General features: G+C 32.3%; 2 protein-coding genes across 2 annotated transcripts; one reads left to right on the top strand and one right to left on the bottom strand.

The window, feature by feature from the left end:
* The first annotated feature begins 922 nt into the window (after positions 1–922).
* LOC123661344 (peroxisomal multifunctional enzyme type 2) lies at positions 923–24,744 on the top strand. Its single transcript, XM_045596307.1, has 15 exons — positions 923–1,041; positions 1,426–1,616; positions 4,275–4,420; positions 7,695–7,846; positions 8,581–8,752; positions 14,673–14,779; positions 15,761–15,890; positions 17,282–17,378; positions 17,683–17,843; positions 18,758–18,884; positions 19,850–20,033; positions 20,376–20,498; positions 21,131–21,288; positions 22,153–22,362; positions 24,225–24,744. The coding sequence occupies exons 2-15, from the start codon at positions 1,427–1,429 to the stop codon at positions 24,440–24,442; spliced, it is 2,175 nt and encodes a 724-aa protein (XP_045452263.1). The 5' UTR covers positions 923–1,041; position 1,426; the 3' UTR covers positions 24,443–24,744.
* Positions 24,737–26,623, bottom strand: LOC123661343. Its single transcript, XM_045596306.1, has 2 exons — positions 26,111–26,623; positions 24,737–24,922 (listed from the first exon to the last, which is right to left on the bottom strand). Exons 1-2 carry the CDS (start codon positions 26,319–26,321, stop codon positions 24,753–24,755), a joined length of 381 nt encoding a protein of 126 aa, XP_045452262.1. The 5' UTR covers positions 26,322–26,623; the 3' UTR covers positions 24,737–24,752.
* Between the last annotated feature and the right edge of the window lie 1,013 nt (positions 26,624–27,636).

Genomic DNA, 27,636 nt, shown 5'->3' on the forward strand with positions numbered 1-27,636 from the left:
ATTTAACAGAAAGCTGATATTTATCATGTGGTCGCGTTTAAATTTCATCGAGATCTGATAACAACTTTTTGAGTAACCTTTGATAACGCGTATATATTACGTATATTGTATTACTTGTCGATGTAATTGAAGTCAGTTTTGTTTTCGCTTGCGAGCAAATACAATTATTGTAGATAATGATGTGTTGTACAAAGTCTTACTACATTATATATTTCTATTATCATTAGTTTTTGCAGCGTACACAATGTAAGGAATTTTTTAGGTTATTTTTTTATCCCTTGGGTTACATTATTGGAGTTTTAGTAAGGATCCCTAACATTTTTGAAAATATAGTATAACCTATGTCGTTCAAAAATAGTGTAGCTTCTCAACGGTGAAATAAGTTTTTGAATCGGTCCAGTAGTTTCGGAGCCTAACAAACAAACAATCAAATCTTTACTCTTTAAAATCGTTTATTTTACATGAAGATGTTTGATTTGTAGTATATAATAAATTAAGTCTATTTTTATAATAACATCTTACCTTTGTATTACTTTAAAAACCTTATTACTCTAACCGAGAACTTGAATTTATCGATAATGCATATCGACAGTTGTTACAACCATGGCTGTAAGCAACTTGTCAGTGTAGTTGCGGCGTGTCATTATACTGTAATAACACAGAATGTATCTATGTGTGTGTCAAAAATGTAAGTGTGACTTTAATTTAGTATGTGTGAGTTTCGTAGTGACAGACGATTATGTTTGTGTGGGAATTAGATAAAGTGTGCATGTGTGTAATTTCCCCCCCGTAAAAAATGACAGACAATTCTGTATCGGTAGCAGACGCAATGGCTACTCCCCTCCGTGTTGCTCTATGGTATAATCTATGGTTTATAGTACCTATCATGTTGTACTTGTAGTAGGTAGGTACTTGTACCTCTTCTTTGTGTCAGACTGACAATTTTTAATATTAAGTGAAAATTATTTTTGAATTACTTGTAGTTAGTTTGTAGTGGTTTCCAAAAAAATTCTTTTACTTTCATCTCAAATAAACGTTCAGGTACACACTTTTTAATTGTATTACTATATTTTTTTACAAAGTTGAACTTTGTACATGTAAATAAAGTTACAAAAACAAGTTTTTAATGAACTTCGGTACTTTGTAGGTATAAACTTTGTAATATTTATCTCATAAAAACATTCATACGAAACCAGTTGTTACAATTTTTTCACAATTTCAATTTGTTAATAGTGTAAACGTTCATCAATAATTTCTACCAATTTTTTTTTTAATAAATATTGATGTTTAATCTAAAATAATTTTAAAATGATTGGACAATGAATCGACGTAATTTATCTTTGGCCGTCAAGTGAAGTTTATTAGTGACGATAAAACCGAACAAACAGTAAAATATATTTCATTCTGTTGCCGAACGTCGCGTAGAATGGATCAGTTACGTTTTGATGGCCGTGTCGCGGTAGTTACTGGCGCCGGGGGCGGTCTGGGCAAGGCATACGCACTACTCCTTGGCTCCAGAGGTGCTAAAGTCGTGGTGAACGACCTCGGAAGTGCACGAGATGGGGTCGGTAAATCTAATTTTGCAGATGCTGTTGTCAAGGAAATAAAGGACAAAGGTCAGTTCAGTGGATACAAAATCACTTATAACAAAATATTTGTACGTAATTGTTGTTTTTATTGTCATTTATTTAACATATTTATTATTAATGAACATAATATTGATACAAACATTTTATTACAACCAAAAAGGATTGGCAATATTAGTCAGTATAAATATTTTAGGAGGGTATTTATTAGAACATATATTAGCAATTCAATGCTACCATCACATGGAAATAGGATTGTTATACCCAAAGTTTTTGCCATTGAAAAAACTATAGCATTTACTAAAGTAAGTACTATATACAGGAATGTTGTTTTTAAATTGATTTAATAAAGTTATAAAATGTAATAAACTGAATTACATTTAATATTCGTAATAATAGTACAAGAAAAAGTATAGTAATGCAATGTGAAGATGTTTCTATCGTTATGATTCTTTAAGCTCAGAAATAAAAAAGTCCTGCTTACTTATGCCCAGTTTTTATATTCTGAAAATATTTAATTTCGCTCGATCAATCTTTTGATTTTTTCATTTCATTGGACATTAGGGAATCATTCATACCATTTATCGACTTTGGATACCATCTATAAATTAATGAATTATCATTAAATTAACGACTTATGAATTTTAAACATTTAAAATAATTCAAGTTATAATTTGACTATTTACAATTAATAAAAAGTATAGAATATGAACTGTATTATTTAAATTTGTTGTGTCAAATGGCATGAAATGTTTGTGCATAATTATACATAAAAACTATTCAGTATGTACATAATGTTGACCTTTGATTTGACTGCCTTTGATGTGATTATGCAAACTCAAAATAACTTTCCTACAGCATTGTTTATTTATTTCTATTTTATTATATATTATGTTATATTAAAAAACTATATTACATCTCATATATAAAATTCTCGTGTCACAATGTTAGTTAAAATACTCCTCCGAAACAGGTGGACAGATTTTTATTTGTGTGCATATCGGGTAGGTCTGGAAATCGGCCAACATTTTACTATACCCCCTTATAAACTTATTCCCCTAAGTTTATAAGGGGGTTAATAACATATATAGCAAAACAACGTTTGTGGGGTTAGCTAGTATATATATATATATGATTGATATGTATTATTTATATTATATATATTATTAGTATATATATTTATGATTGATAGGTATTAACTTTGATTTCACACATATTACATACACACATACACATATATTGACATATATATATTTGACATATTTGATAAATAAAAGAATAAAAATAGTAATAAAAATATTTATTTCTATCTCATCTTAATTTCTATCATAACATATATGTTTGGTGTCTTCTTTTTAGCTTAGTGTTAAGAAATCCTGCTCTTTTTTAGAGTAAAAGTACAGTAGACAATTAGTATAACTACAAAGTTTGGTGAGGATTGATGTTTTTTTTTTTATGTCACTAGGTCGGCAAACAAGCGTATGGCTCATCTGATGGTAAGCGATTACCGTAGCTTATAGACACCTGCAACACCAGATGCATCGCAAGCGCGTTTTCTGACCCAATCCTCAATCCCCCCCAGGAGCTCTGATCACCTTACTCACCAACAGGAACACAATACTGTTTGAAAACAGTATTATTTTGCTGTGATCTTTTGTAAGGTCAAGGTACTACCCCAGTCGGGCTGCTCTATATTTTGAGCAGGAAATTCCTGCTGTGCTCTACCTCAGTTGAATGTGTATGTATAAATACATGTTTTCATGTAAATGTGATAATTTTTTATTATTCATCTTTGTATATGTATGAAAGAATGTGAATGTAGTGTGCTACATGTACAACAATTAACACAAAATCTAGCCGACCTGGCGAACTTCGTACCGTCTTATTTTTTTTCTTGAATTTAGATTTTATATATATCGAAATAAAATATAGCCTATCTTTCAAGTTGGATCAAACTGCACATGGTGTGCAAATTTGATTAAGATCGGTTAAGTAGTTTAGGAGTCCATCGCAGACAAACAATGTGACGCGAACGACGAATTTATATATATTAAGATTTAAACCCACCTGCCTAAATTTTAGCTAGCCTACCACTAGAAATATAAACCTGGTACTGATAAAATGGGAGCAATTAACTTTATGAGGAAAACAAAACAGGTTAGATTAAACTATTGTTTGAAGTAATTAAATTAGATCAGGATATTTAACATATTGAGAAATCAAATATAACATCTACTTTGTTATTTTAAACAACCTCATAAATCATAAGGAATAAAGTAACTTCTTATAATGATCGAATATATGTATGTGTTTATTTAAGGAAAATAATAATTGTCTAGCAAGTAGTTTAGTGCAGTGGGTTTATCATATAAAATAACAACAAATACAAGTAATACACAGGCTAATCTGACAAATGTTATTTTAGTTTTTGCCAATACAAATGTTTGTCATGTGCGGGGATCGAACCCGTAACTGCCAGCGCAACGGGTACAATCCATGGCTGTAACCGTTGCGTCAACGCGGCGTCTTTTTTCGTCTCCGGCGGCAGCTATTTTTGTATTTAATAAAACCAAAGTTATTCAAGTTTGCCGAGCTTGTTATATCAAGGTCTAGGTGTGTTTGTATGAATGAATTCTTAAATTGTATGAATTCAAGTATGTTAAAGATGTAAGAATATAACATTTTTAGGTGGAGAAGCAGTCGCCGATTACAACTCAGTGGTTGAAGGTGAAAAGATAATTAAGACTGCTCTCGATAACTTCGGCCGTGTCGATATCCTTATCAATAATGCTGGAATTCTACGCGATAAGAGTTTCCAAAAGATGTCCGATCAGGTAATTAATTACACTATATAGGTAGTATATTTCGACTACTTTTAACGGCCTTCAAGAAAAGCAGAAGGTATTCAAGTTGTCATCAGAACTTTTTACTGGGAGTACCAAACTTGATGATTCTTTTTTTTTTAATTGTAAGCGTGTACTTCATGAGGTCTGATTTAAATTTGATCGATATCTGACTAGTTCTATTTACGTTATTCGTAATAATCCATATTTAAATGATAGTATTTTGACTACCTACGTTGTATTATGTAAATTGAAGTTGTTGTTTTTTTCGTTTGCCCGTAAACACGATTTTTACTAGTATTTTTTTTCTAGATATATAAATTCGATTATAACGAAGAACTGAGTTTGTTTAATGTATTTAGAAGTTTGTTGAGTACTTAAATAAACTTTAGTCTACTAGTACGTACACTATATCATCATCATCATCATCATCATTTCATAGCAGTCAGGCAGACATAGGCCTCCACAAGCTCGCGTCAAAAATGGAGCGAACTCATGTGTATTGCCCATAGTCACCATGCTGGGCAGGCGGGTTGGCCAACACTATATAATATTACGTAATATAGTTATATTAGTAAATATCTACAATGAGGAAATCCTTGTTAATAATTTCATTGTATAAAAAGTTATTTTATTTATTTATATTTGAGAATAAACAGTACAAAGTCTCAAAAATAGTTAATAGTAATAGGATAACATATACCTACACCAATCAAGTTTCCACCAATAACTATTTAAAAAGATTTATAAAGCAAGTTCTATAAAGTTATAATTCAATTTAAGCAAGTTATAATAAGTTTATAATTCAATTTTAAACAAAGTATATCAAAATAAACTTATTAATTAAAATAAATAATAAATATACGCCTAACACTCTACGGCCCCCAGTAGGATTTTTTACTGTTTCGGGTGTCAAGAAAACACAATACACAACCACAAACTCCAAACCACGACAAACGTCTGTATGGCCAATACAAATGTTTGTCATGTGCGGAGATCGAATCCGCGACTGATAACGCGTAGGCCAGTGCTGTAACCGCTGCGCCTACCCGGTATCAAACGTCTTATTGTTAGTATATAATCTATGTTAGAGTTAATAATAACACAATGAGGCATTGTTTACGACCCAGAGGTCGATACTTCGAAACAATTTTAGAGATAAGGTGCTTGTTTATAAATTAAAAATACTATACGTCCATTCATCAACTATACAAATACCATACAATAAAACAATTTAGTTAATTTACATTAATAAAATAAAAATAAAAACGAATCGATGTTGTTAGTTAATTTTTTATAGTTTACTAAAATTACATACAAATTAAAAACAAATTTAGTTTTAAAAAACTAAATAAGTAAAAATAATCCAACTAATTCAACGTGATAAAATAAAATAAAAATATTAATTCCTTCGATTTCTCTAGGATCCCATCATCAGATCCTGGTTTCCTTATCATGGTACCAAACTAGGGATATCTTCTTTCCAACAAAAAAATAATTATCAAAATCGGTTCATAAACGACGGAGTTATCCCCGAACATACATAAATAACCTCCTCCATAAGTAACCTCCTCCTTTATTGAAGTCGGCTAATAAAACCTATATTTAAAGTTGGACAAAGTTACATATCTGTGGAAAATTTCATTAAAATCAGTCCAGTAGTTTTGGAGATTAGTTCGGACAATAGATAATAAATTTTACTGACATCTCGCTCCAGATTACTAAAATTAACATAAATAATCTATTAATACTAAAAGTATAATCACATCCAGCTTCTCAAATATAATATATTCGCAGAAATAATAGTTATTTAATCATTGTACACACCCAAAGTATATATATAAAGTATATACTTCCGGTGCTTACTACACAAAATACACACAAATATAAAGATAATAATTGTGTTTGCTCGCAAACAAAAAAAAACCTACTTCGGTTACACCGACAAGTAATACAACGTAAGTATACGAAAAAATTGTCAAGTAAATAATAATGATAAAAATAAAACAATAAGACAAGAATTTTATCACGATCAGTACACACCCAGTGAAAAGTTATACGGTATACTTAATACAATGTAGGTCAATGAAAAAATATTCAAGTAAATACGCGTTATTAGATATTAGCGACCTGGCCCGGCTTCGCACGAGGGCAATGGTAGTGATAACTCGAAAAGTACTTGTCAGATCTCAATTAAATTTAAGTGGGATTACATGACATGCACCACCTTTCGATTTAAAAAAAAATCATCGAAATCGATCCACCCAGTCAAAAATTTTGAGGTAACGTGTATAAAAAACTGTAAATTTTACCTCAAAGCATTTCATTTTGAGTACTTATTAATTTTAAACTAAAACAATAAATTCTTAATTCTGTCAATTGCTTTTATCTAATATTTATATACAACATATACCACTACTATACATATATCGCGTAACAGTAGGTAAACGTAATTCGTCATTTTACTTCATACCAATATTATAATAATCATATCTATCGTTAGGGCACTGGAGGAGATAAGATTTCGCGATACATACGATACATGCATACTAAAAAATATATTTTTTTAAACTATAAGTATTAATAGTTTATATTTTGTATTAGACTCCTGTAATATTTTGAATAAGGGCTATATTTCGACACCAAGGTAGACAAAAAATAGAATATGCTTACAAAAATCTGTATTAATTTTTTAAGTACCTTTACTAACTAAATACTACTGCTTATCTATTTAAAAAATTATGAAGGCTGCTAAGCGCATAACTCGAGAATGGCTCGACCAATTCGACTAATTTATTTTTTGTGCGTTCCGAAGGTTTTAATACTAAAAAAAATATATATTAAATTTTTACTATTAACTTTTTAGTTACCATTCTGCTCCGAAATGGCTGGACCGATTTTTATGTGCATATCAATTTAGGGTTTAATAACATATATGGTAAAACAACGTTTGCGAGGCTCGTTTTTTTATATAATTTTGTAGAATAAGGTGCAGTAGTTGTTGGTAGAATCGAGTTAGCGATGCACTTCCAAGTATTATTTTTATTATTGCCAATAATTAAGCTTTTATTTAAAAAAAATAAAAAACAAAGTCTAAAAATAACGTAGGTAGTAATTCTTTTTGGTTACATATAATTTATCCAAATAATTTACTAAGATATTAAACAATTATGAGAAAAATATAAAATTGAAACAAAATATGTAATACATAATTGACTGCTTTGGATGACTTGAAAAGTTAAGAACCTATTTAATTTTAACCCAGGACTGGGACTTGGTGCACGCTGTCCACCTCAAGGGCGCCTTCAAGACCACACAAGCCGCATGGGAAACGTTCAAGAAACAGAAGTTTGGTCGCGTCATTATGACATCCAGTAACGCTGGTCTGGTCGGAAACTTTGGACAGGCCAATTACAGGTACGCCTATTACTAAGAGATTTTTTTTGCCATAATATACCTACTAATAATGTACGAGTAGTTTGAGAAGAGTCCACAAAACGAAAATATTGTGTAACAGGGAGTAAAAATTATTAATTAAGTGTTTTTATTTTTATTTTTATAATTACTGAATTTCATTTATTATTGCTAAATATATCTAATCTAAATTATTGTCTACATTTAGATAATATGTACCTAGTTTATATTATAAAAATTAACATTTAGTGTGTTATTCTGTATCTTCGGTTAAATAAAGATCCATCTTCACACACTTTCGCAGTTACAATATTTATTTTTATGGATTATCAGTTATTATATATGACAAGCTTCGCCTCGCGGTTTTACTTGTCCAAAATTCATTACAACCAGTTCAGTAGTTTTTGTCACCTCCTCTCTTCCCGTGGGTGTCGTGAGAGGCGAAAACACAGTTCCACTACCACCTTGGAACTTAAAAAGTCGACCGATGGCAGGATAACCACCCAACTGCTGGCTTTGAAATACACAGACCGAAGACGGTCAGCAGCGTTTTCGGTGCGACAAAACCAGCCCTGCGGTCAACAACCCGCCTGCCCAGCGTGACTATGGGCAACACACATAAGTTCACGCAATTTGTGGCGCGAAATTGTGGAGGCCTATGTCCAGCAGTGGACTACGATAGGCTGAAGTGATGAATTAATAAATACAATATAAGTAATCTCAATTGTTAATTTTAGTGCCGCAAAAATGGGTCTAGTCGGATTCGCCAGTACGTTGGCCATCGAAGGTGCAAAATACAATATCAAAGTGAACACCATTGTTCCTACAGCGGCTTCCCGTCTCACAGAAGACATCCTACCACCTGATATGTACCAGGCTATGAAACCGGAGCTCATCGCTCCAGTTGTCGTAAGTTTATTATAATCAAGTTTTAATCCCCATCAATTTTAGAAAAAAAGTGCTCAAATATTACCCTATAGCCTTCCTCGGTATATGGACTACCCGTAACAAAAATAATTTATCAATTCGAACCAATAGTTCCTGAGATTAGCGCATTCAAACAATCAAACTCTTAAGCTTCATAACATTAGTATCGATTCCGAACTCGCGATATTCTCTGAGCTATAAGTAAAAGTCAAGTCTTAATTTTCCACGATTAAGTACGTCGTATATGTATACCTCATAAGTCATAAGCATAACAGTCGAAATTAAAAAGTCATCGTCATCAGTTCGTATCGTGCAACGATAATCTTAAAAAATGAAGATAACTTCCTTGTCTCTAAGACAAAACAAATATATGATATTTAGAATAAATTGTTTGTATAATGCACACCAAACATTTCAAGGAATATATTTTTTTATAATAACATACACACATAGTCCTTTGTTCCCGAGGTTGGGAACTTAATATGTCTGTGTTTATAATGTCTGTGTTTTAGGTAACAGCCGGTTTATATAATAAATATTTCTTTTAATTAATATATTTGTACATTTAAGTAATAATGCTGTGTGGTTACGGCATTAAAGAATATAGCCAACCTCTCTCTTCCCGTAGTTGTCGTAAGAGGCTACTAAGGGATAACACAGTTCCACTACACCATAAAACTTAAAAAGCCGACCGATGGCAGGATAACCATCCAACTGCTGACTTTGAAATACACAGGCCGAAGATGGGCAGCAGCGTCTTCGGTGCGACAAAGCCAGCCCTGCGGTTACCAACCCGCCTGCCCAGCGTGGTGACTATGGGCACAACACATAAGTTCACGCCATTTTTGGCGCGAACTCGTGGAGCCTACGTCCAGCAGTGGACTGCGATAGGCTGAAGTGATAATAATGATGATTAAAGTTATACATATACAATTATATATATATATTATATTCAGACTTGGGGCAAGAATTTAACTCGCAAACCAGACCGCAAAGTCCCAGTATACTGAGACAACGAGCTTATTTTAAATTTAAAACATTAGAACATTTAAATTAAAACATGATTTTAATGTTTATCTATTTTGTTACAAGTTTCTTTAGATTAGTGGACTTATCTCGGATGTCAAGTTTTATAGCGTCACATTGTCAAACACATTTATTTTATTCCTTATCATGGCAATATATTTGTACGAACGAATGAATATACTGGAATATAAATTTTACGTACGAATAAATTACTAGAATGGCTTGTCATTGTTATCGCCTTTTTTGATGAATTTTTTTTTAATGAAATAATGGATAAATCCTTGAATAGTACGTTTTACTGGACTCGTTTCGTGGTTTCATATAATTAGCGAAATATGGTCGTTTTAGGATTATTTTGTATGGCACCCACGTAATTCTTCTTTATTCTTAAAAAATCTTGTCTCAAATAGTCGAAAAGAGAAGTTTAAGTTGGGAAAAACTAAAAAGATATTTTGAGTGATCCTTCGCCTAAAAGTAAGAAAATACGCCCATTTAAATTTAGTAATGTTAATGTATGTGTTAATAAAAACATCTGAAACTTTTCCAACAAAATTTACAAATAATTTAATATTATGGGAACATTTGAGACTTGATTCCCATGAGTGGCCATTATTTAAAAATTTATAAATGTAAATTATAATTGCGTTTATATTATGATGTCAAAATATTCTTAAATATGGTCATGGTAATTTTATTACATTCGGTATGAATGTTGTTTAATTATTATTATTTTAACTATTTTTAAACCACGATGAGGCAATAAAGTTTTGATTAATTATTTTAAAAAACAACCACATAATAAAATGGTATAAACTGTATAACCATGAAAGTAACCTACTTTTAACCGACTTCCAAAAAAGGAGGAGGTTCTCAATTCGACTGTATTTTTTTTTTCATTATATTTTCAGTAAATAGCAGGGTGTACATATGTCGACTATTTACATAACATTTCAATCAATACTTATATTATAGGTTTTATTCTCCACATTAATTTTTTTTAAAATATGGTTGGAGAGTAATTACGGTCATAATAAAATTTAATAGTGATGAAAATATATTTTGTTGTTTGTATATTTCGTATTTCGTTTGGTAGTTGTGAAATTTAAAAGAATTTCCTATATACATTTATAGGAAAGATGTTTGGCAGTTCGGTACTAATAGCTTGAAAACTGGGCTTTACCTTTGAACGTACGGCTCATACATATTTTTAGTTAATAAAATGGATGTCATTCGCTAACAAAGTTGCAGATAATCTATACATATAATAAAATGCTAGGAAAGTCAAAACTGTACATTGAATATTTTTTTAAAAGAATACTTGGGGTGTGATCTACAGTCGACACCGAAGTCAAAAATATAGTTTTTAGAATTTTTGTCTGTATATATGTCCGGGATAAACTCAAAAAGTATTGCATGGATTTACTTTAAATTTGGCACGAATATTATCAAGAAGTCGGGTCAACATATAGGCTACAAATTATCACGCTATCACCTACGGGGAACGAGCATTGAACCTTTCATTTCTTCAATGCACTCTGTAACAACGTGTAATCTAACGACGCATATTTGAATTTTGTTGTTATTATGTTAATGACCATGCTATAACCTAGCTTCATACTATAAATAAAGACATTCTGTAGTATATTTAGTATCATTATTGCACCCGTGCGAAGCCGGGGCGGGTCGCTAGTATTAAATAATGAAATATAGGTATATCTTTAACGTACACACACGATCGTCTATTCCTAAGGTAAGCAATTTCATTCTTGTTTAAGTAACAGACTGTTATAGTTACATACTGTATTTGATGCAGTTAGTTTTAAATGAAACTTAAATTATTGTGATGACTACAACTATAGTTAATAACTTTTACGAAAGGTTGTCACGTAGAGATGGCTAATAGCAATTAAACCGCCTTCGTGAACCTAAATTGTGTATATTTTGTATTTTCTTATTATTATTCTCTGTAATCGTAGTAAGAATAAAGCTCTTATCTGTTTATCTCACTTATCCTTTATTTCCAAATCAGTGATTATTTAAATAAAGTTATATAAGTATTTATAGTAAGTTATTATTTTACACATTTAAAGATTTACATAATCATGGAAATGACGTCAAATATTCTTTAAAATTACGTAAGGTGTAAATAGGTAATAAAAACGCATTTGGCTACAAGGTAAAGAGTTAGGAAACAATAATATCTTTATTATCGCATGATAAACGTTACCTAATACTTATTCACGCGTAGTAAGTGACCTTTAAACATAATTATCTTAAAACAATCGTGATAAAATAACTCTTTATCAAATAAAAAAATAAAACAGCATTGTATTAAATATTTGTCTTTGTATGTCTATGTAAATAAAAAAGAACCGCCGAAGTATATGTACGCGCATTACTTCAAAAAGACTACACCATATTAGTTTTTATTTTGGTGATAGTCAGAACAAGATGTTTTTTTTTTTTTTTTTTTTTTTTTTTTTTAATGTCACTAGGTCGGCAAACAAGCGTACGGCTCACCTGATGGTAAGCGATTACCGTAGCTTATAGACACCTGCAACACCAGAAGCATCGCAAGCGCGTTGCCGACCCAATCCCCAATCCCCCCAGGAGCTCTGGTCACCTTACTCACCAACAGGAACACAATACTGCTTGAAAATAGTATTATTTAGCTGTGATCTTCTGTAAGGTCGAGGTACTACCCCAGTCGGGCTGCTCCATATTTTGAGCAGGAAATTCCTGCTGTGCCCTACCTCATTTATGATAGTATATTATAAAAGAACGTTAAAAAAAAAAAACAATATATTCACTAAAATAACATATACCTGTACGATATTCGCTACTAGTGACTTGGTTTCTTGAACTCTTAATTTAATTTGTTCTAAAGTATTTGAGGAACTAAACGTCGCTTGAATTATTAGTTCATGATGATGATGACTCCTATGTGGCACGTCATCTACTCATTAATAGTTATGCCGAATTTTTCTGGCGACAAGCCTCGTAAAGATAGATTCTTAGACCTAAAACTATTTTAAATTAAAAATTTCAAAGTTATTAGAGCCGTTTCCGTGACGTTTATATTATAATATGTGTATGACTAATTAAACATACTATAGTATTGTCTGTAACAACCCCACAACAGGTAAAATACTTCTCACATCTCTACTGCAGAATGCAGAACAAAGCTGTTTTTATTTGTGTGAATCATACATATGATTCAAATGAGATTTTACTTTGGTCGTAAATAGTATTTTAATGCAGTTTTTTACGATATATGTATATGTTTATTTAATATTTATAATATGATAATATGCTATAAACATTACGTATAAATAATGTACAGGATCTAAAATGAAATTTGTATGATATTAAGAGCCATTTCACAATTTTACGCTCTGCAAGTTTAGGTAAATTTGGTCGCATCGCGCGAGTCGTACGAGCCGCGCGATCTTTGTGCTAGTACGTATAGTGTGACAACCAAAAGACCATCGTGATCATTTTCTGATGTATAATAAAAATTATAACTATGGTATAAAATGTTTTTTACATAATTAATTTGTTAAAAATTTCAAGTATGTTATATAACAACAGTCAATAAATTTAAAATAAAATTAAAAAAATCAATTTTATGAAACAATTTTTTCAGTTTACGAATGAATCTAATATTTACGATATGAATAAAAAAGCATTTAATGACATCGACACCGACAATCATATTAATTAACAAATAACAAGACAATCAGATTAAAATGCCTATTTGTATTGATAGTGTGAGAAAAGAAAATTAAATTATACATTTGTTTACAGAAATTATCATTATATTATTTTACAGTCATTTTCGTAATATTTTTATTTTATTTATATTTTATTATGAAAGCATCAAATGCGTTTTATCCGCTATAACAACAGGCGCTTGGCGCGTGTGAGCGAAAGAGACGGCTGCGCAGAATTTGGCGTGGACCTTACCTCTAAGAGCGCTAGCGCTCGACTGATTTACCGGGCTTGATGCGTGGCAATATATACTATCTTTTTATTATTTAATATAAAATGTATTAAAAATAATTACATCTTTTAATTATTTTTTTTGTATTCCTTAATGATGTAAGTTTACTTTGATGAAGATAGTTCGTTAAAATTCCTTAGTTTTCTAAGAGAAATATCGCTTTTAAAATTGTACTTATTTGGAAAATATTCGTAACATTAAATTTTTTTTATCGTTTAATAGAGATACAAATGGAATAAAAATCTATGATAGTGGACAACAAAATTATATTCCACATATTATGATATTTTTTTAAAATGGTTTCAACGTAGAGGTTATTGAAAAGTAGGACTTCAAAGTATACATTGCGACCGTTTACCCAGGGAGGAGGCTGATGAAAAGGTTAATAATTTTATACACATAATATAAATCAAAATTCTGATCTGACTATAGACTACAACAAAGGTTGCTCTATTATATTTCAAGAATATAAATTACATTATTGCATCCAACACTGAGATTAACGACGTCAAAATATTACAATTTCGCGGATTGTTACCGATTTTTGTGAAATGGCTCTTAAATCAGAAGATTATTATTATTAAAAATATTATTAAGTATAGTGCGGTTTTCGATATTTGTTTTAAGATTATATTCATGATAAAGATGTGTTTAGTGAAATAACTTAATTTATATTTTTTACAATCATAACTGCCGAGATTTTTGCTTTGCCTTCTTAATTTATTTCAGACAATATAATTACAATTTTGTTAAATTACGATTCCCTAAGCCTCGTGACGCTGAATGAATAAAACAATTAATTTAATTTTTGAGAAATTCGTTAATTTATTTTGTTGTATATAGTCAATTCTAATTATTTGTCGTTCTTGTTAGGCGTACATGTGCCACGAGTCGTTCGAAGATAGCGGAGAGATCATCGACTCAACATTGGGATTCGCGACCAAGGCCCAACTTCTCAGGTCACAGGGAGCACCTCTAAGGTCAGTCTAAACATTTCAACCACTGTACATTACTTTGAAGATAATATGCTAAAGTTTACTCCGTAAGAAACGTGACGCCATACAGCGCTTTAAGCTGTTCATGCAAGATATGGGTACAATTGTGTACCAGCATTTACTGTACCGATACGAATAGCGAACTTCATGTTTGAATTAGGAGTTTTTTTTTAATTAATTATAATTTTATTTATTTTAGAGCACATTTTAATTTAAAAATATCACGGTAATAGTTCTAAAGGAGTAAACTGCAGTCGGGGCTGATACACATTTTTTAAAATACAGTATTCATATTCAAGTGAAAATTGTGTTGATTTTTTTTTAAGTTAAGATTTACAGACAGACTACTTAATTATTTTTTGAAGATATTTTGGTTTTCATAAAACGTAAAATATATATTTTTTAATTCTAACACTATCCTATAAGTACTATAAACATCAAATAAATTGTATCAATTTATATATCTCCTTCTTAATAATTGTGTTTGCTTACAAATGAAAAAAACCGACTTCAATTACATCGATAAGTAACACAACGTAGGTAGAAGAAAAAATATTCAAGCAAATACGCGTAAAAGATAACTCAAAAAGTACTCGTCAGTTCTTCGATCAAATTTAAATGGAACCACATGACAAGCACCAGTTTTCGACAAAAAAGTCATCGAATTTGGTACACCCAGTAAAAAGTTATGAGGTAAAATGCAAACTAGGTCGACGAAAAAATAGTCAAGTAAATACGCATTAGTAGAGGTAGCTCAAAAGGTACTCACCAGATCTTAATTAGATTGAAATCGGACCATATGATAAGCGCCACCTTTCGATTAAAAAAAGATTCATTGAAATTGGTATATCGGACCCACTAAAAAGTTCTGAGTTAACACATAAAAAATACAGTCGAATTGAGAATCTCCTCCTTTTTGAAGTCGGTTAATAAGTTTAAGAACCATCTAATAATAAATATGTACAGAAAGAAGCCATCAGACCCGGTGACCATCGAATCAGTCAAAGCGAACTGGTCTAATGTAGTGAATATGAAAAATGCTAGACACTTCAGCAAGATCGCCGATGTTACAGTGGACTTAGTTGGGAAATTACAGGTTGGTGGAAAAAATATATTTAGAAGTGATAATTGATTATAATGAATTATTTATAATACAAGTTTTGTTGCTTAAGTAAGATGAAATATATAAGGCCGATGGATGTAAAACTTCTGCACAATAGGCCTGCACTGTGTCTCAGATATACGATACGTGCTTCGTTGCCTTGGCCGATCACACTTTTTGTAACGCTCTCGTCACGCATTCACCAGCTTACTCCCCAAGCCAAGCGTGCGTAAAGAAGTTTTACTTAAAAAAATATATGTGAAATAAAATCTTGTGAAACAGTAACGCCTTAACAATGACGTTTTACCGCGTAACGTTTTTTGTGAGAAAGAGACAAATATACTTTTAAATATAACGGTATTTAAGGAGTAATCTCCAGTCGCGTATCGGAGCCGACAGACATGCACTTTTCTATATTTTTACAATTCTACAGATATAAACCATGAAAAAACCAATTTTTTTTTACAATGGTTGTTCAAAATGTTGTAATATTAGGTATAATTTCCATAAACACATGTTAACTTGTTAGATTAAATATTTATCAGGTTTTAAAGAAACCCAACTGATAAGTATTTTAATTTCATTGCTCTTTTTATCAATTTACACATTTATAAAGTCGTTTAATTTGTTTTAATATGTTTTAATGTCTTAACAGTCTAGTCTAGGGACACGAAAAAAGTATAGATACTTTGTGGTATCGAGTACCGATACTTTTGTACACGATACTTTGCATTCGATACTTTTACTCAATGAGTACTTTTTAGCAGTAGTAGTTGAGTACTATTACCTTTTTTTTTGGTTGACTGTAATTTGTACGATAATTTGAAGCGACTATTGACCATTTTTTTGGTCGTCGTATACGATAATACTCGATAACTAGAAGTATCGACACTTTTGTTTCGATACTTTTATGAGAACTATATTTTTTTCCCTCATGAGTACAGTATCGATACTTTGTATTCGATACCGTGTCCCTACTTGTATCTAATTAGTTGATTATTTAAACGAATTAAAGTAAGTAAAATTTATAAAGAACAGTTAGAAGATTTTCTTTATTGACATTGTAAAGGGACTGCTTGTTCATCTCCATATATTAATTATTATATATAGACAAAATCAAACTTGTGATGAACCTGAAAATTCATCATAGAAAATAAAAGAAAAGCAAATTTAAAAATTAATATAAATATAATGACACTAAACACCTTTAAATCACAATTTGAGAAAATTTTAAAATATCTGTGGCAATACATTTAAATTGCATCAGTTTAAAGGTTCTATTGAATTTAAGACTCGTTAGAAATATATTAGTAAATTATACGATAATCTATACTTTAATTACAATAATCTATACTTCAATTTCTAACAATATAACAACGTTTTAGGAATTTGAAGATCGTAGCAAATTGGACAATGATCGCGAATCGTACTGGACGACCTACAATTATAATTCCAAGGATCTCGTCTGCTACGCTCTTGGAAGTAAGATAAATATCTTATTATATTTACACGTTTATGTGAGAATTTTATTGTTATTGAGTAAGCTAGTATTGTAATAAAATAAAGACCCATTCTTTACGAGAGCAATAACAGCGAATATTTTAGAATATTTGTCTGTTAGTTTGTATGTTTGCAAATATATTGAACGAAAATGTATATGAACTTAAAGTTAGTCTAGTAGACTAACTTAAAATCAATCACAGTTAGCTTAATCTGTAATTTATACTTATTTTTTAAATAAATTTGTCTTTAAATTAATGTTTTCTTTTAAACTTAACTTTCTTAGTCGGTGCCTCCGTGGTAAACGACTCGGACCTCAAGTTCCTGTATGAAAGCCATGAGAACTTCACCGCTTTGCCATCATTCTTCATACTGCCTGGCATGGTTATGGATTCGCCAGTTATATCCCAGGCGATGCCAGCTGGGAAATACGCTGACTTTACTAACGTAAGTTTATTATTAATATAGTATTTATTGAGGTTGGACACAGCAGAATATATCCTGCTTAAAATCTGGAACAGTCTGACTGGTGAAGAACCTCAACCTTACAGAAGATCACAGCTAAACAACACTGTTCTCAAGGGTGTTCTGTTCTTGTGGTGACTAAGGTGGCCAGAGCTCCTGGAGAGAATCGAGGGTAGGGTCGGCAACGTGTTTGCAACGCTTCTGGTGTTGCATAACATTAGGCAATTACGAGACTTTAAAAAGATTTTTTGATTGATTAAAATATTTTTTCATTTTTTCAAAAAAAAAAAAATAGCCTATTTGAAATAACTCATCTTTTTAAAATATCTAAGTAACTAGGTCGGCAAACAAGCGTACGACCCACATGATGGTAAGCGATAACCGTAGCTTATAGACGCCTGCAACACCAGAAGCATCGCAAGCGCGTTGCCTACCTACGTCTAATCTCCCCAGGAGCTCTGGTCACCTTACTCACCACAGGTTACACAACATTGCTTGAATGCAATATTATTTAGCTGTGATCTTCTGTAAGGTCGAGGTACTTCTCCAGTCGGGCTGCTCCAGATTTTGAGCAGGACATATCCTGCTGTGCCCTACCTCAGTAAAAATTTATTTCTGGTCTGGTTGTTTGTCCTTGTGGGTCTCCCCACCGTGTCTCAGAGAGCACGTTAAGCTGTCAGTCTCGGTTGTTTTTATGTACACCTGATAGCGATCGTTACTCATGGAAGGGAAAATATCCGCCAACCCTCAGTGGACCAGTGTGGTGAAATAAGCTCTGAATCCTTCTACACAGGGAAAGAGACCAATACCCAGCAGTGGGATATTACAGGCTAAAGCAAGAACTAAACGTTTCCTTTAAAAGTAATACAATAAAAACAAATTTTCTGTTTTGTTAGATTCTTCACGGAGAACAATACGTCGAGTTTTTGGATGACTTCCCGGGCACTGAGGGAGAATTCACTGTTCGTAATTATGTCGTCGACCTTCTCGATAAGGGTTCAAGCGCTGTCGCTATTGTCAACAGTAAGTTTTATTTGTGATTATACTGTTAAATTCTGTAAATTTCTTTTTTTACCCCTCCCCCTCACAAAATGCCGCCATGTCAAGCAAATAAAAGCAAATCAAAAATATATGGGTTGATTTCGGATATTAATAATCCGTCGAAAATCACCGAAATCACTCAGATCTGATCATCAATTGAAAATTCCATTAAAGTAACGTAAAAAAAAAAAAAAAAACGAGTGTGGTTTAGACCATATGACTGAAGATCTGCCCAATAGGCCTGCGCTGTATTTTAGATATACGAAACACAAGAGGCTATGAGAGAGAGAAAGTAAATGTGTGCTCGCACCTCTCTCGCATTCACCAGCATACTCCCCAAGTCGAGCGTACGTAAAGAAGTTTGACTTCAATATTGTTACTTGTAAGATCGCATATTAAGTTGTAATGATGTTATAATAATAATTATTTTAATATTTATCAAACTTTTTTGTTTTTTTCCAAAATTTGTATTTATAATCCTTGTTTTATTATTGTGTTGTCATCTTTGTATACAGACTAGTATTATTTATGTTTTCGCTATCTGAACGCAAAGTCTGATTATGTAACAATAAACTAATTTTTGGGGAAGACACTGTCATAACACAGTTTTTTTAAGCTAGCACGGGTCGCAGGGCTTCTTGATAATGTAAACTACATAATTTGAGCAAATAAAAACTATTTATTATTATTATACTGAATGTCACTCCGCCCGCCCAATACATAATAGATACATATATTATAATAACTACTTATATAAATAATATAGTAAATTTACTTATACTTACATATATAAACATAAGCGGGTGGAGGAATACGCCCCGGCAGGGAGATCAAACGGCCGGGGGTTAGGGCTGTAGGCCGAGAAACCGGCGGACAATCCTAGCCGAGTCAAGTAAGTTATTATTATTATTATTATTATTATTAATAGTAGCCCCCCGCCCCTCCAGGCGAGGTGTTCCAGGGCGGGCGGCAAGTCCTGCGCACGCAGCAGCACATCTTCGTGGTGGGGCAGGGCGGCTTCGGCGGCCCGCGGGCCAGCGAGCGCGCGCTGGCGGTGCAGCCGGCGCCCGCGCGCGCCCCGGACGCGGTGCTCTCGCAGAGGACCGCGGAGGACCAGGCCGCGCTCTACAGGTACCACCCGCAGCCCCCAACAGCCCACCGCTGGACATAGGCCTCCTTGAGGAGGACTTTACAGGTCATGATCGAATTCGACAGCACTAAATAGAATAATTATTTTTTGTTAATGTGTGTTACGGTCAGGATTATATAAAGTTTGTCAAAGTTATGTAAAAATAATTTTAAAAAATCAAAATATTAGCGAAAAAAGTATGACCATGTTCGCTAATGTTTTAGTCGTTTATGATAAAGAAGTGGTGGTCGGACTGGTCAGATAAATGAGTTGTAGCAATCAACTCGGAATTGCTAACCTACCTATAAAGCATTTTTTTTTATAAATAATGTATTATTACACAGGTTGTCGGGAGACTTGAACCCTCTCCACATCGACCCCAACGTGGCGACTGCTAGCGGACACCCCAAGCCTATTCTACACGGGCTCGCTTCTCTTGGATTCTCCACAAGACATGTACTCGCGAAGTTAGTACATTATTTTAGTATATAAGACTTGATATTACTACCTGCTAGCTAGGTGCATCGTCATCATCATCATCATCATTTCAGCCTATCACAGTCTACTGCTGGACCTACGCCTCCACAAGTTTGCGCCAAAAAGCATTAACTAGGTTATATAAGGTATATTTATTTAAAAAAAAATATATTTTCTTAAATACGGTTAATTTTAGGTAGGTAATAAATTCTATTAGGAAAAGCGTTTTTATTGTTGTCGTATATTTCACTGAGTATAATAAGGGTAAAATATACAAAAATTTTAACAAATCAGTCAAATATTAAAAGTATACTGAAACCACAACATTTTCTTACAATACGAATTAGTTTTTGTTTCAATATGTCAATATAGTAAGTTAGTAACACTCATCATCATCATCATCATCATCACCATCATCACCATCATCACCATCATCGTCACCAACACTATTATTATCATCATCATTACCATCACCACCACTATCATCTTCACCAACACTATTATTAGCACCATCACGACCACCGCGTAGTAACACTACACAGGCTTTTCTACACTTTCTTTAGTTTCAATACAGACATTAACAAATAAGGACGAATTATGTATTTTTTACATTATTTAATAGGTTCGCCGGTAACGATCCCGCTAATTTCAAGGCAATAAAGGCTCGTTTTACTAAACCCGTGCTCCCCGGACAGACGCTCATCACAGAGATGTGGCTCGAAGGAAACCGAGTACACTTCCAGACCAAGCTGAAGGAAACTGGCAACTATGTTATTACCGGTATGTTTTACTTTAATGATAAAAGAATTACCTACTGTTTTTCCTTATATTGTTTTTCTTGTGTCCCGTTAAGTCAAAATAATAGCAGAACCAGATCACTCTTATTATGAAAAAACACTATTTTGTATTTGTGTCATTCTTTTGTTATTACTACTAAACCAATTAAATATCAGTGACACAAAATAAGCTTCAAACAAAAAAGATACTTTTTATATTAAGTATGTAGAAATAATTAAATGTTTATCTTTAAGAATTAAAAAGAAATAAGTTCAATGTATATAAGTAACCGATTTTAAATGTACACAAATACTTGGATTGTTTTACTTTAGTTCGAAATATACCTCCTACTAGTTTTTAATTTATGATTATCATATTGTGTTGGGCGGCGTTTGGCAGGCTTCGTCTAGTCTTCACTTCGAAGATTCCGCAATGCTTGAAGACAAAAGTCTTCGAGCAATGCGTCCTGCCTGTGTTAACATACGCAACCGAGACGTGGACACTGACGAAGGGACTGGTCCACAAGTTTAAAGTCACTCAACGTGCAATGGAACGGTCTATGCTTGGGGTTTCTCTCAAAGATAGGATTAAAAATGAGACTATCCGCGAAAGAACGAAAGTAACCGACATAGCGCACAGAATTAGCAAGTTGAAGTGGCAGTGGGCTGGTCATCTGTGTCGCAGGACCGGTGGCCATTGGACTACTCCGTCGTCTACGAGTTCTGCAGTGGAGACCGCCGCCTAAGCCTATGTCCAATAGTGGACTGCCATAGGCTGAAGTGATGTTATGTCTTGCAAAAGATTTTATAAATTTCATAAAAAAAATGTCTACAGCAGTTAGTTAATAATATATATTATGTCATCTAGGTGCTTACGTTGACCTGAAGAAAGTGGTCAAAGATGGTGCCTCATCTTCATCTACACAGCAAGCAGTATCAACAACTTCTAGCCTAAAGAGTGATTCATTGTTTGCTAAAATTGAGGACGGCATCAAGGCTAACCCTGACAAAGCTAAAAGTGTAGGTGCTGTGTTCCTGTACAATATAACTGAAAACGGAAAGACTGTGAAACAGTGGAGTAAGTAGCTAATTATCTATGTGAACAAATAAAGATATTCTTTTTTTTATAACATTTGTGTGAAATATTTATAAAATATCATTGGAAAAGTATGATTAAAACTAATTAATTTTGATTGGTTAATTGATTACGAGCCCCGATGCAAAATAGTTCGTCTAGTGTGAAATTTTCTCTGTGAGGTTTTTTCTAACTTCATTATTGTTGTATATCTATATAAAATATTAAGCTGTTCTACTATCGCATGTCGCGTTACTTATACCATTTTTTAATTATGAACCAATAAACTATTTTAGCTTTTTAAATTTATACATACCCTGTTTTAAATTCGAAAAAGTTATAAGCAAAATAGTTTGTCTAGTTGTTAATCGATGCAAAAGAGTTCGTCTATCGGTGATTATTCCTTCTTTGTAAAATTTAGTTGCATAATTTAAATTTGTAAAAGTAATTGTGTCATTTGTCAAGTGAGACATATAAATTCTGAAAATTTCAGTTTAATTTCATTAGTTTTCAAATAACAATGGGTCGTGGCAAATCCGTGTGTGAAGAGCTTCAAAAGCGAATAGTTTGTGGGGTCGATGTTGGCAAATCAAGTTACCATATATTTAAAGACTTGGTACTTCCCAGGTCTACAGTCCGATCTATCCATTCAGCACTATAAAAAGATTAGGACGACTTCTTGTTTGATGAAAACTGGTCGACTACGCATCACATGTGCAGCAGAAAACAGAATCCTGAAGAAAATTATCAAAAATAATCGTCATGCTCGAGCTGGAGAATTCACGGTGCAATGGAAGGACATGATTCACAAAGACGTCTCAGTTGATACTTGCAAAAGAGTCCTAAAAAGAATGGGTCACGGTTTTTACACCGCTAAAGGAGACCCCACCGTTGACTGCTGTACAAAAGAAAAAGGTTGAAGTTTGCTCGTGATCATTTAAATTGGACTTCCTATCAGCGGCGTAGTATGATTTGCAGTGACGAGTCCAAATTTGAAGTGACAGTCGGCGATGAAAGGAAAAAAGTGATTCCGAACAAAAATGAAGCATTTCATACTGATTGTCTCAAACGCAAAGTGAAGTTTCCGGCGTCTCTTATGATATGGGGCTGCATGTCTGAACAAGGTGTTGGTGGTAAGCAGTTTATGGATGGTTCTATCAATTCTGCAAGGTATCAAAACCTTTTGGAAGAGAATACTTTTGCGTTATGTTTTTTAGAATATTTTTTTTAAATTTTTTATGTTAAGTCATGAAAGAATTACAGTTATGTTAAAATAAACTTTAAAATGTTCCTCAAATTGTTATTTACTTTTTATTAAACGTTCTTAATTATTTTACCAATATTTACTTTCTATATTTTACGCTTTGCACTACTTTCCATACTAGACGAACTATTTTGTATCGGGGCTCGTAATTTATATTTTTGGCCTACCTAGTAGTGACTTTGTAAGGGCTGATGGATGGTTGGATGGATGATTGATTTTTGAATGATTAAAATTGATTAATTTTAATCATTCTTTATACTTATTTATATACTAGCGACCCGCCCCGGCTTCGCACGTTTGCAAAAACTATCAGTGTTCCTCTACTATATTATGCATGTATTATACATCTTTTCTCTGGATCTTTCTAATTACTTAAAAAGACTGCATCAAAATCCGTTGCGTAATTTTTAAAGATCTAAACATACAGACAGCGGGAAGCGACTTTGTTTTATACTATGTAAGGAGTCAGTTTTGTTTTGTTCATAGCGTTATGATAGTGCAGTTATAATTTTGTCCTATTGTCTAAAATAAACTGCGATTTGGACATTATATGTAAATACATTTTACTGTTATTAACTATTTCTATCAAATTTGTACACAGCTCTCGACCTCAAATCCGGTTTGACTGTGTATGTAGGAGAACCGAAGACTGGAAAAGCAGACACAACTATGACAGTAGGAGACAATGATTTAATGGAAATTGCAGCGGGTACATTGAGCCCACAAGTTGCTTATTTGAAGGGAAAACTTAAGATTTCAGGAAATATCATGTTAGCACAGAAATTAGGACCCCTCTTGAAGAGTGGAGCCAAACTGTAAAATATTATTAATATTTATCACAATGACATTGTAATAATATTAATTGGGTTTTTTTTCTTTTTAAGTAGTTTACTTTACATAAAAAGTATGTATCTACTTAAAGAAAGTTTTATTATACCAGTTATATTTTTATCATTATTAAATTAAATACAATCTATGAGTTTTATGGTGGGTTAAATTATTAATAAATTTTTATGAAAGCTACATATGTATTATAAGAGAATACTATATTTATATAATTGTTATTCATTCCAAACAATGAACTAGAGTTAAGGTGATGGATAATAAAAAAAATTCCTATATATTGTGTTTATATTTTAAATACAAATTTTCCTTCCAACACTAATTCTGCTTCCCTCACATCTGCTTCCCAGGCAGTTCTCATATGAGGCTGTGAAGTTAAATCAATACATTTAATAGCTTCAATTTCTGGTAATCCTGTAGTTTTCTTTGCCACGCCTAATATGCAGCAGTAAGTTCCTGCAATAATTTTTTTTTATTAAAAATAATTTGTAATAAGTAACACAAATTTTTATTTATATAATATGAAATATCATGAGTATGCATGATGTATATGATATATATGAATTTCAAAACTATACTTTTGTAAAGATAAATTTTCGACTGTTTGCTTTAAAAATAAAATACATATGATTTCATTTTAGCTTTTGAATATGTTATGCTTTTTGATAAAAGTAATTGATTTGATAAGATAGTTTAGTGACATGCAAAACTCATTATTTATAAAATTTTAACTGATAAGTAATCGTAATCCAAGATTAAACACAATCTAATCTATCATAGCAAGTGAGTATAAGGTGATAACTGTTATATATTACATAACTAAAGTAAGTTAAAACTAAATGGCCCAACTAAAATGGCAGTTCTGAGTTGGGGATCCAGAAACATAGCACTAACCCAGACTTAAGAACAACACCTGTACTGTTTATACAAATATTTGTCGTTTGCAGGGATAAAACCCAGAAATACTAGCACATCGGCTAATTATTATGGTAACTATAGTAAGGCATTGTCATTATATTGTCGTACTATCTATAAAGTTAAAAAAATAATTTAGGAATAAACACAGCATAATTTGTGCATATAAAATTATGTCAAAGTCCCTAGGGATAGCTAGTTAGTAACTCGGATGTTTATATGCCTTGCACATCATATTGTGAGGTACCATGAGGTAGGTGCAAATATCCCCAAAATCTGGAGCAGCTCATCTTAGGAAGTGCTGTAACCTTACAGAAGATTATATCTACATAATACTGCTCTAGAGAAATGTTGTGTTTCTGTGGTGACTAAGGTAACCAGAGCTCGGGGCAGCGGGCTTGTGAAGCTGCTGGTGTTGCAGGCGTCTATAGCCTTGGGTAATTGGGTAATGGGTACCATTTGGTGGACCGTATTCTTGTTTACTGACCTCATTGTACATTATTTAACTTTGTGATACGACACTTTGTGAGGAATGATGACTGCAAAACAGTTTTATACTAATGTAGTTATTAATGTTACAATTTGTTTTTGCTATGTACTAAATATTTGAAATAAATAATAATAATTATTATCATTTCAATGCATGAAAAGTATACTAGGTTGTTTATTTAAACAATTCTTTGTTTTAGGTTACAGTAAAAGAATGTATTATTGTAAAGATTTATCTACCTTTTTGTAGAGGAGATTTATTAATCAATCCATCTGCTGATTTACATTTCACAACTTTTACTCTTCCAGAACAATCGGAAATAATCAAAATATCATTTCCAACAGTTTGTTCGACTGTACCTTGTATCCAAACATCTAAAGGTGGCGATTTATTAATGAGATCTTTGTTTAAATATTTTCTAGGATTAAATGGTACTCTGTTGTCAGTCATTGCACATATTTTATAAAGTAATTAGATTATTAAAAATAAGGTAATAACTAAAAACTCGAGATAAATATCGAAATATTTATTATTTATTAATTTTAAAGCGCGTTATCGTAATTATGAATAAGAATAAAATTAAAATCCTGTTATATACTCTCCTTACACTCAGTCTTACAAGCTTATAAGATATCCATGACTTCCATGAGTAATTTAAAGATAAGCAATTTTTCAAACCATTTTAAAATATTTCTATCATTATTTTGAAGGTTTTGAACTTTTGAATAGTTTTTTTTTCACAGACTATATAGAAAATGCTGTTCGGTGTTGCCCATTTATATTCAAATCGAAAGCATATTGATAACAAAAATCATGTGACGGATATTATTTTAAGATATATTATTTATGTTTAGTATTGCTCTTACGCTAAAGACATTTGCAATAGCATTATAGAGGTTTGTCGTGGTCTGGGCGTTTGTGTATGTGTATTGTCTGTGTTTCCGACGCCCCGACACAGAAGAAATCCTATTTGAGTGTGAAGTGTTTATTAATATCTTATGCTATTAAACGAGCAATTCTTGTATACATATATATATGTATAAAATCTGAAAAGGCTCCAATGATTTTCATGAAATTTAGTATGCAGAAGAATTTGAGGGAGATAAATAAAACCTAGCTGAGATTCATTATTAGAAGATGTCGTTTTATCCCAGTTTTTAGACAATGAAAAAATGGCTAAGATACCTTTAGAATACGAGAGTAAATTTCACAAATGGCAGTATAGTTGTAATAGCTCAGGTGGGAAATCAGCCGGTCGCGATTGACCGAAAAGACCATGGTTTAAATCTTCGATCGATTATTATTTTTGCTTTTTTTTCTAATTGCACTCGTTATTTTTTATTTAATAATGTATGTAAAATCGAAAAATATTATTTATATTTTATCATTATTTTTTTTTTATTTTTTAATTCGTAAAAACACGATTTACTAAAAATACCGAGCTAAGCTCGGTCACCCAGGTACTAGTACTTATTTACTAACCGACTTCAAAAAAAGGAGGCTGTTACTCAATTCGACCGTATATAAATAATAAATAAATAAATAAATATCATATAACATACACACACGGTCGTCTGTTCCTATGGTAAGCAACTTAATGCTTGTGTTACAGGTAACAGCCGACTGGTAGGTATATAGCTACATATTTTTTTTTTATGTTCGGGGATAACTCCGTCGTTTATGAACCGATTTTGATAATTCTTTTTTGTTGGAAAGGAGATATCCCTAGTTTGGTATCATGATAAGGAAACCAGGATCTGATGAT

The sequence above is a fragment of the Melitaea cinxia genome, chromosome 17, assembly GCF_905220565.1.
Source record: "Melitaea cinxia chromosome 17, ilMelCinx1.1, whole genome shotgun sequence".
Classification (NCBI taxonomy): domain Eukaryota; kingdom Metazoa; phylum Arthropoda; class Insecta; order Lepidoptera; family Nymphalidae; genus Melitaea; species Melitaea cinxia.

Bases quoted from the DNA above. Each gene is read 5' to 3' on its own strand.
- LOC123661344 (XM_045596307.1), top strand. From the start codon at position 1,427: ATGGATCAGTTACGTTTTGATGGCCGTGTCGCGGTAGTTACTGGCGCC. The intron at 17,379-17,682 runs GTAAGATAAATA...TAACTTTCTTAG, and splicing joins CGTCTGCTACGCTCTTGGAA to TCGGTGCCTCCGTGGTAAAC. The intron at 20,034-20,375 runs GTACCACCCGCA...ATTATTACACAG, and splicing joins GACCAGGCCGCGCTCTACAG to GTTGTCGGGAGACTTGAACC.
- LOC123661343 (XM_045596306.1), bottom strand. From the start codon at position 26,321: ATGACTGACAACAGAGTACCATTTAATCCTAGAAAATATTTAAACAAA. The intron at 24,923-26,110 runs GTAGATAAATCT...AAATTATTGCAG, and splicing joins TAAATCTCCTCTACAAAAAG to GAACTTACTGCTGCATATTA.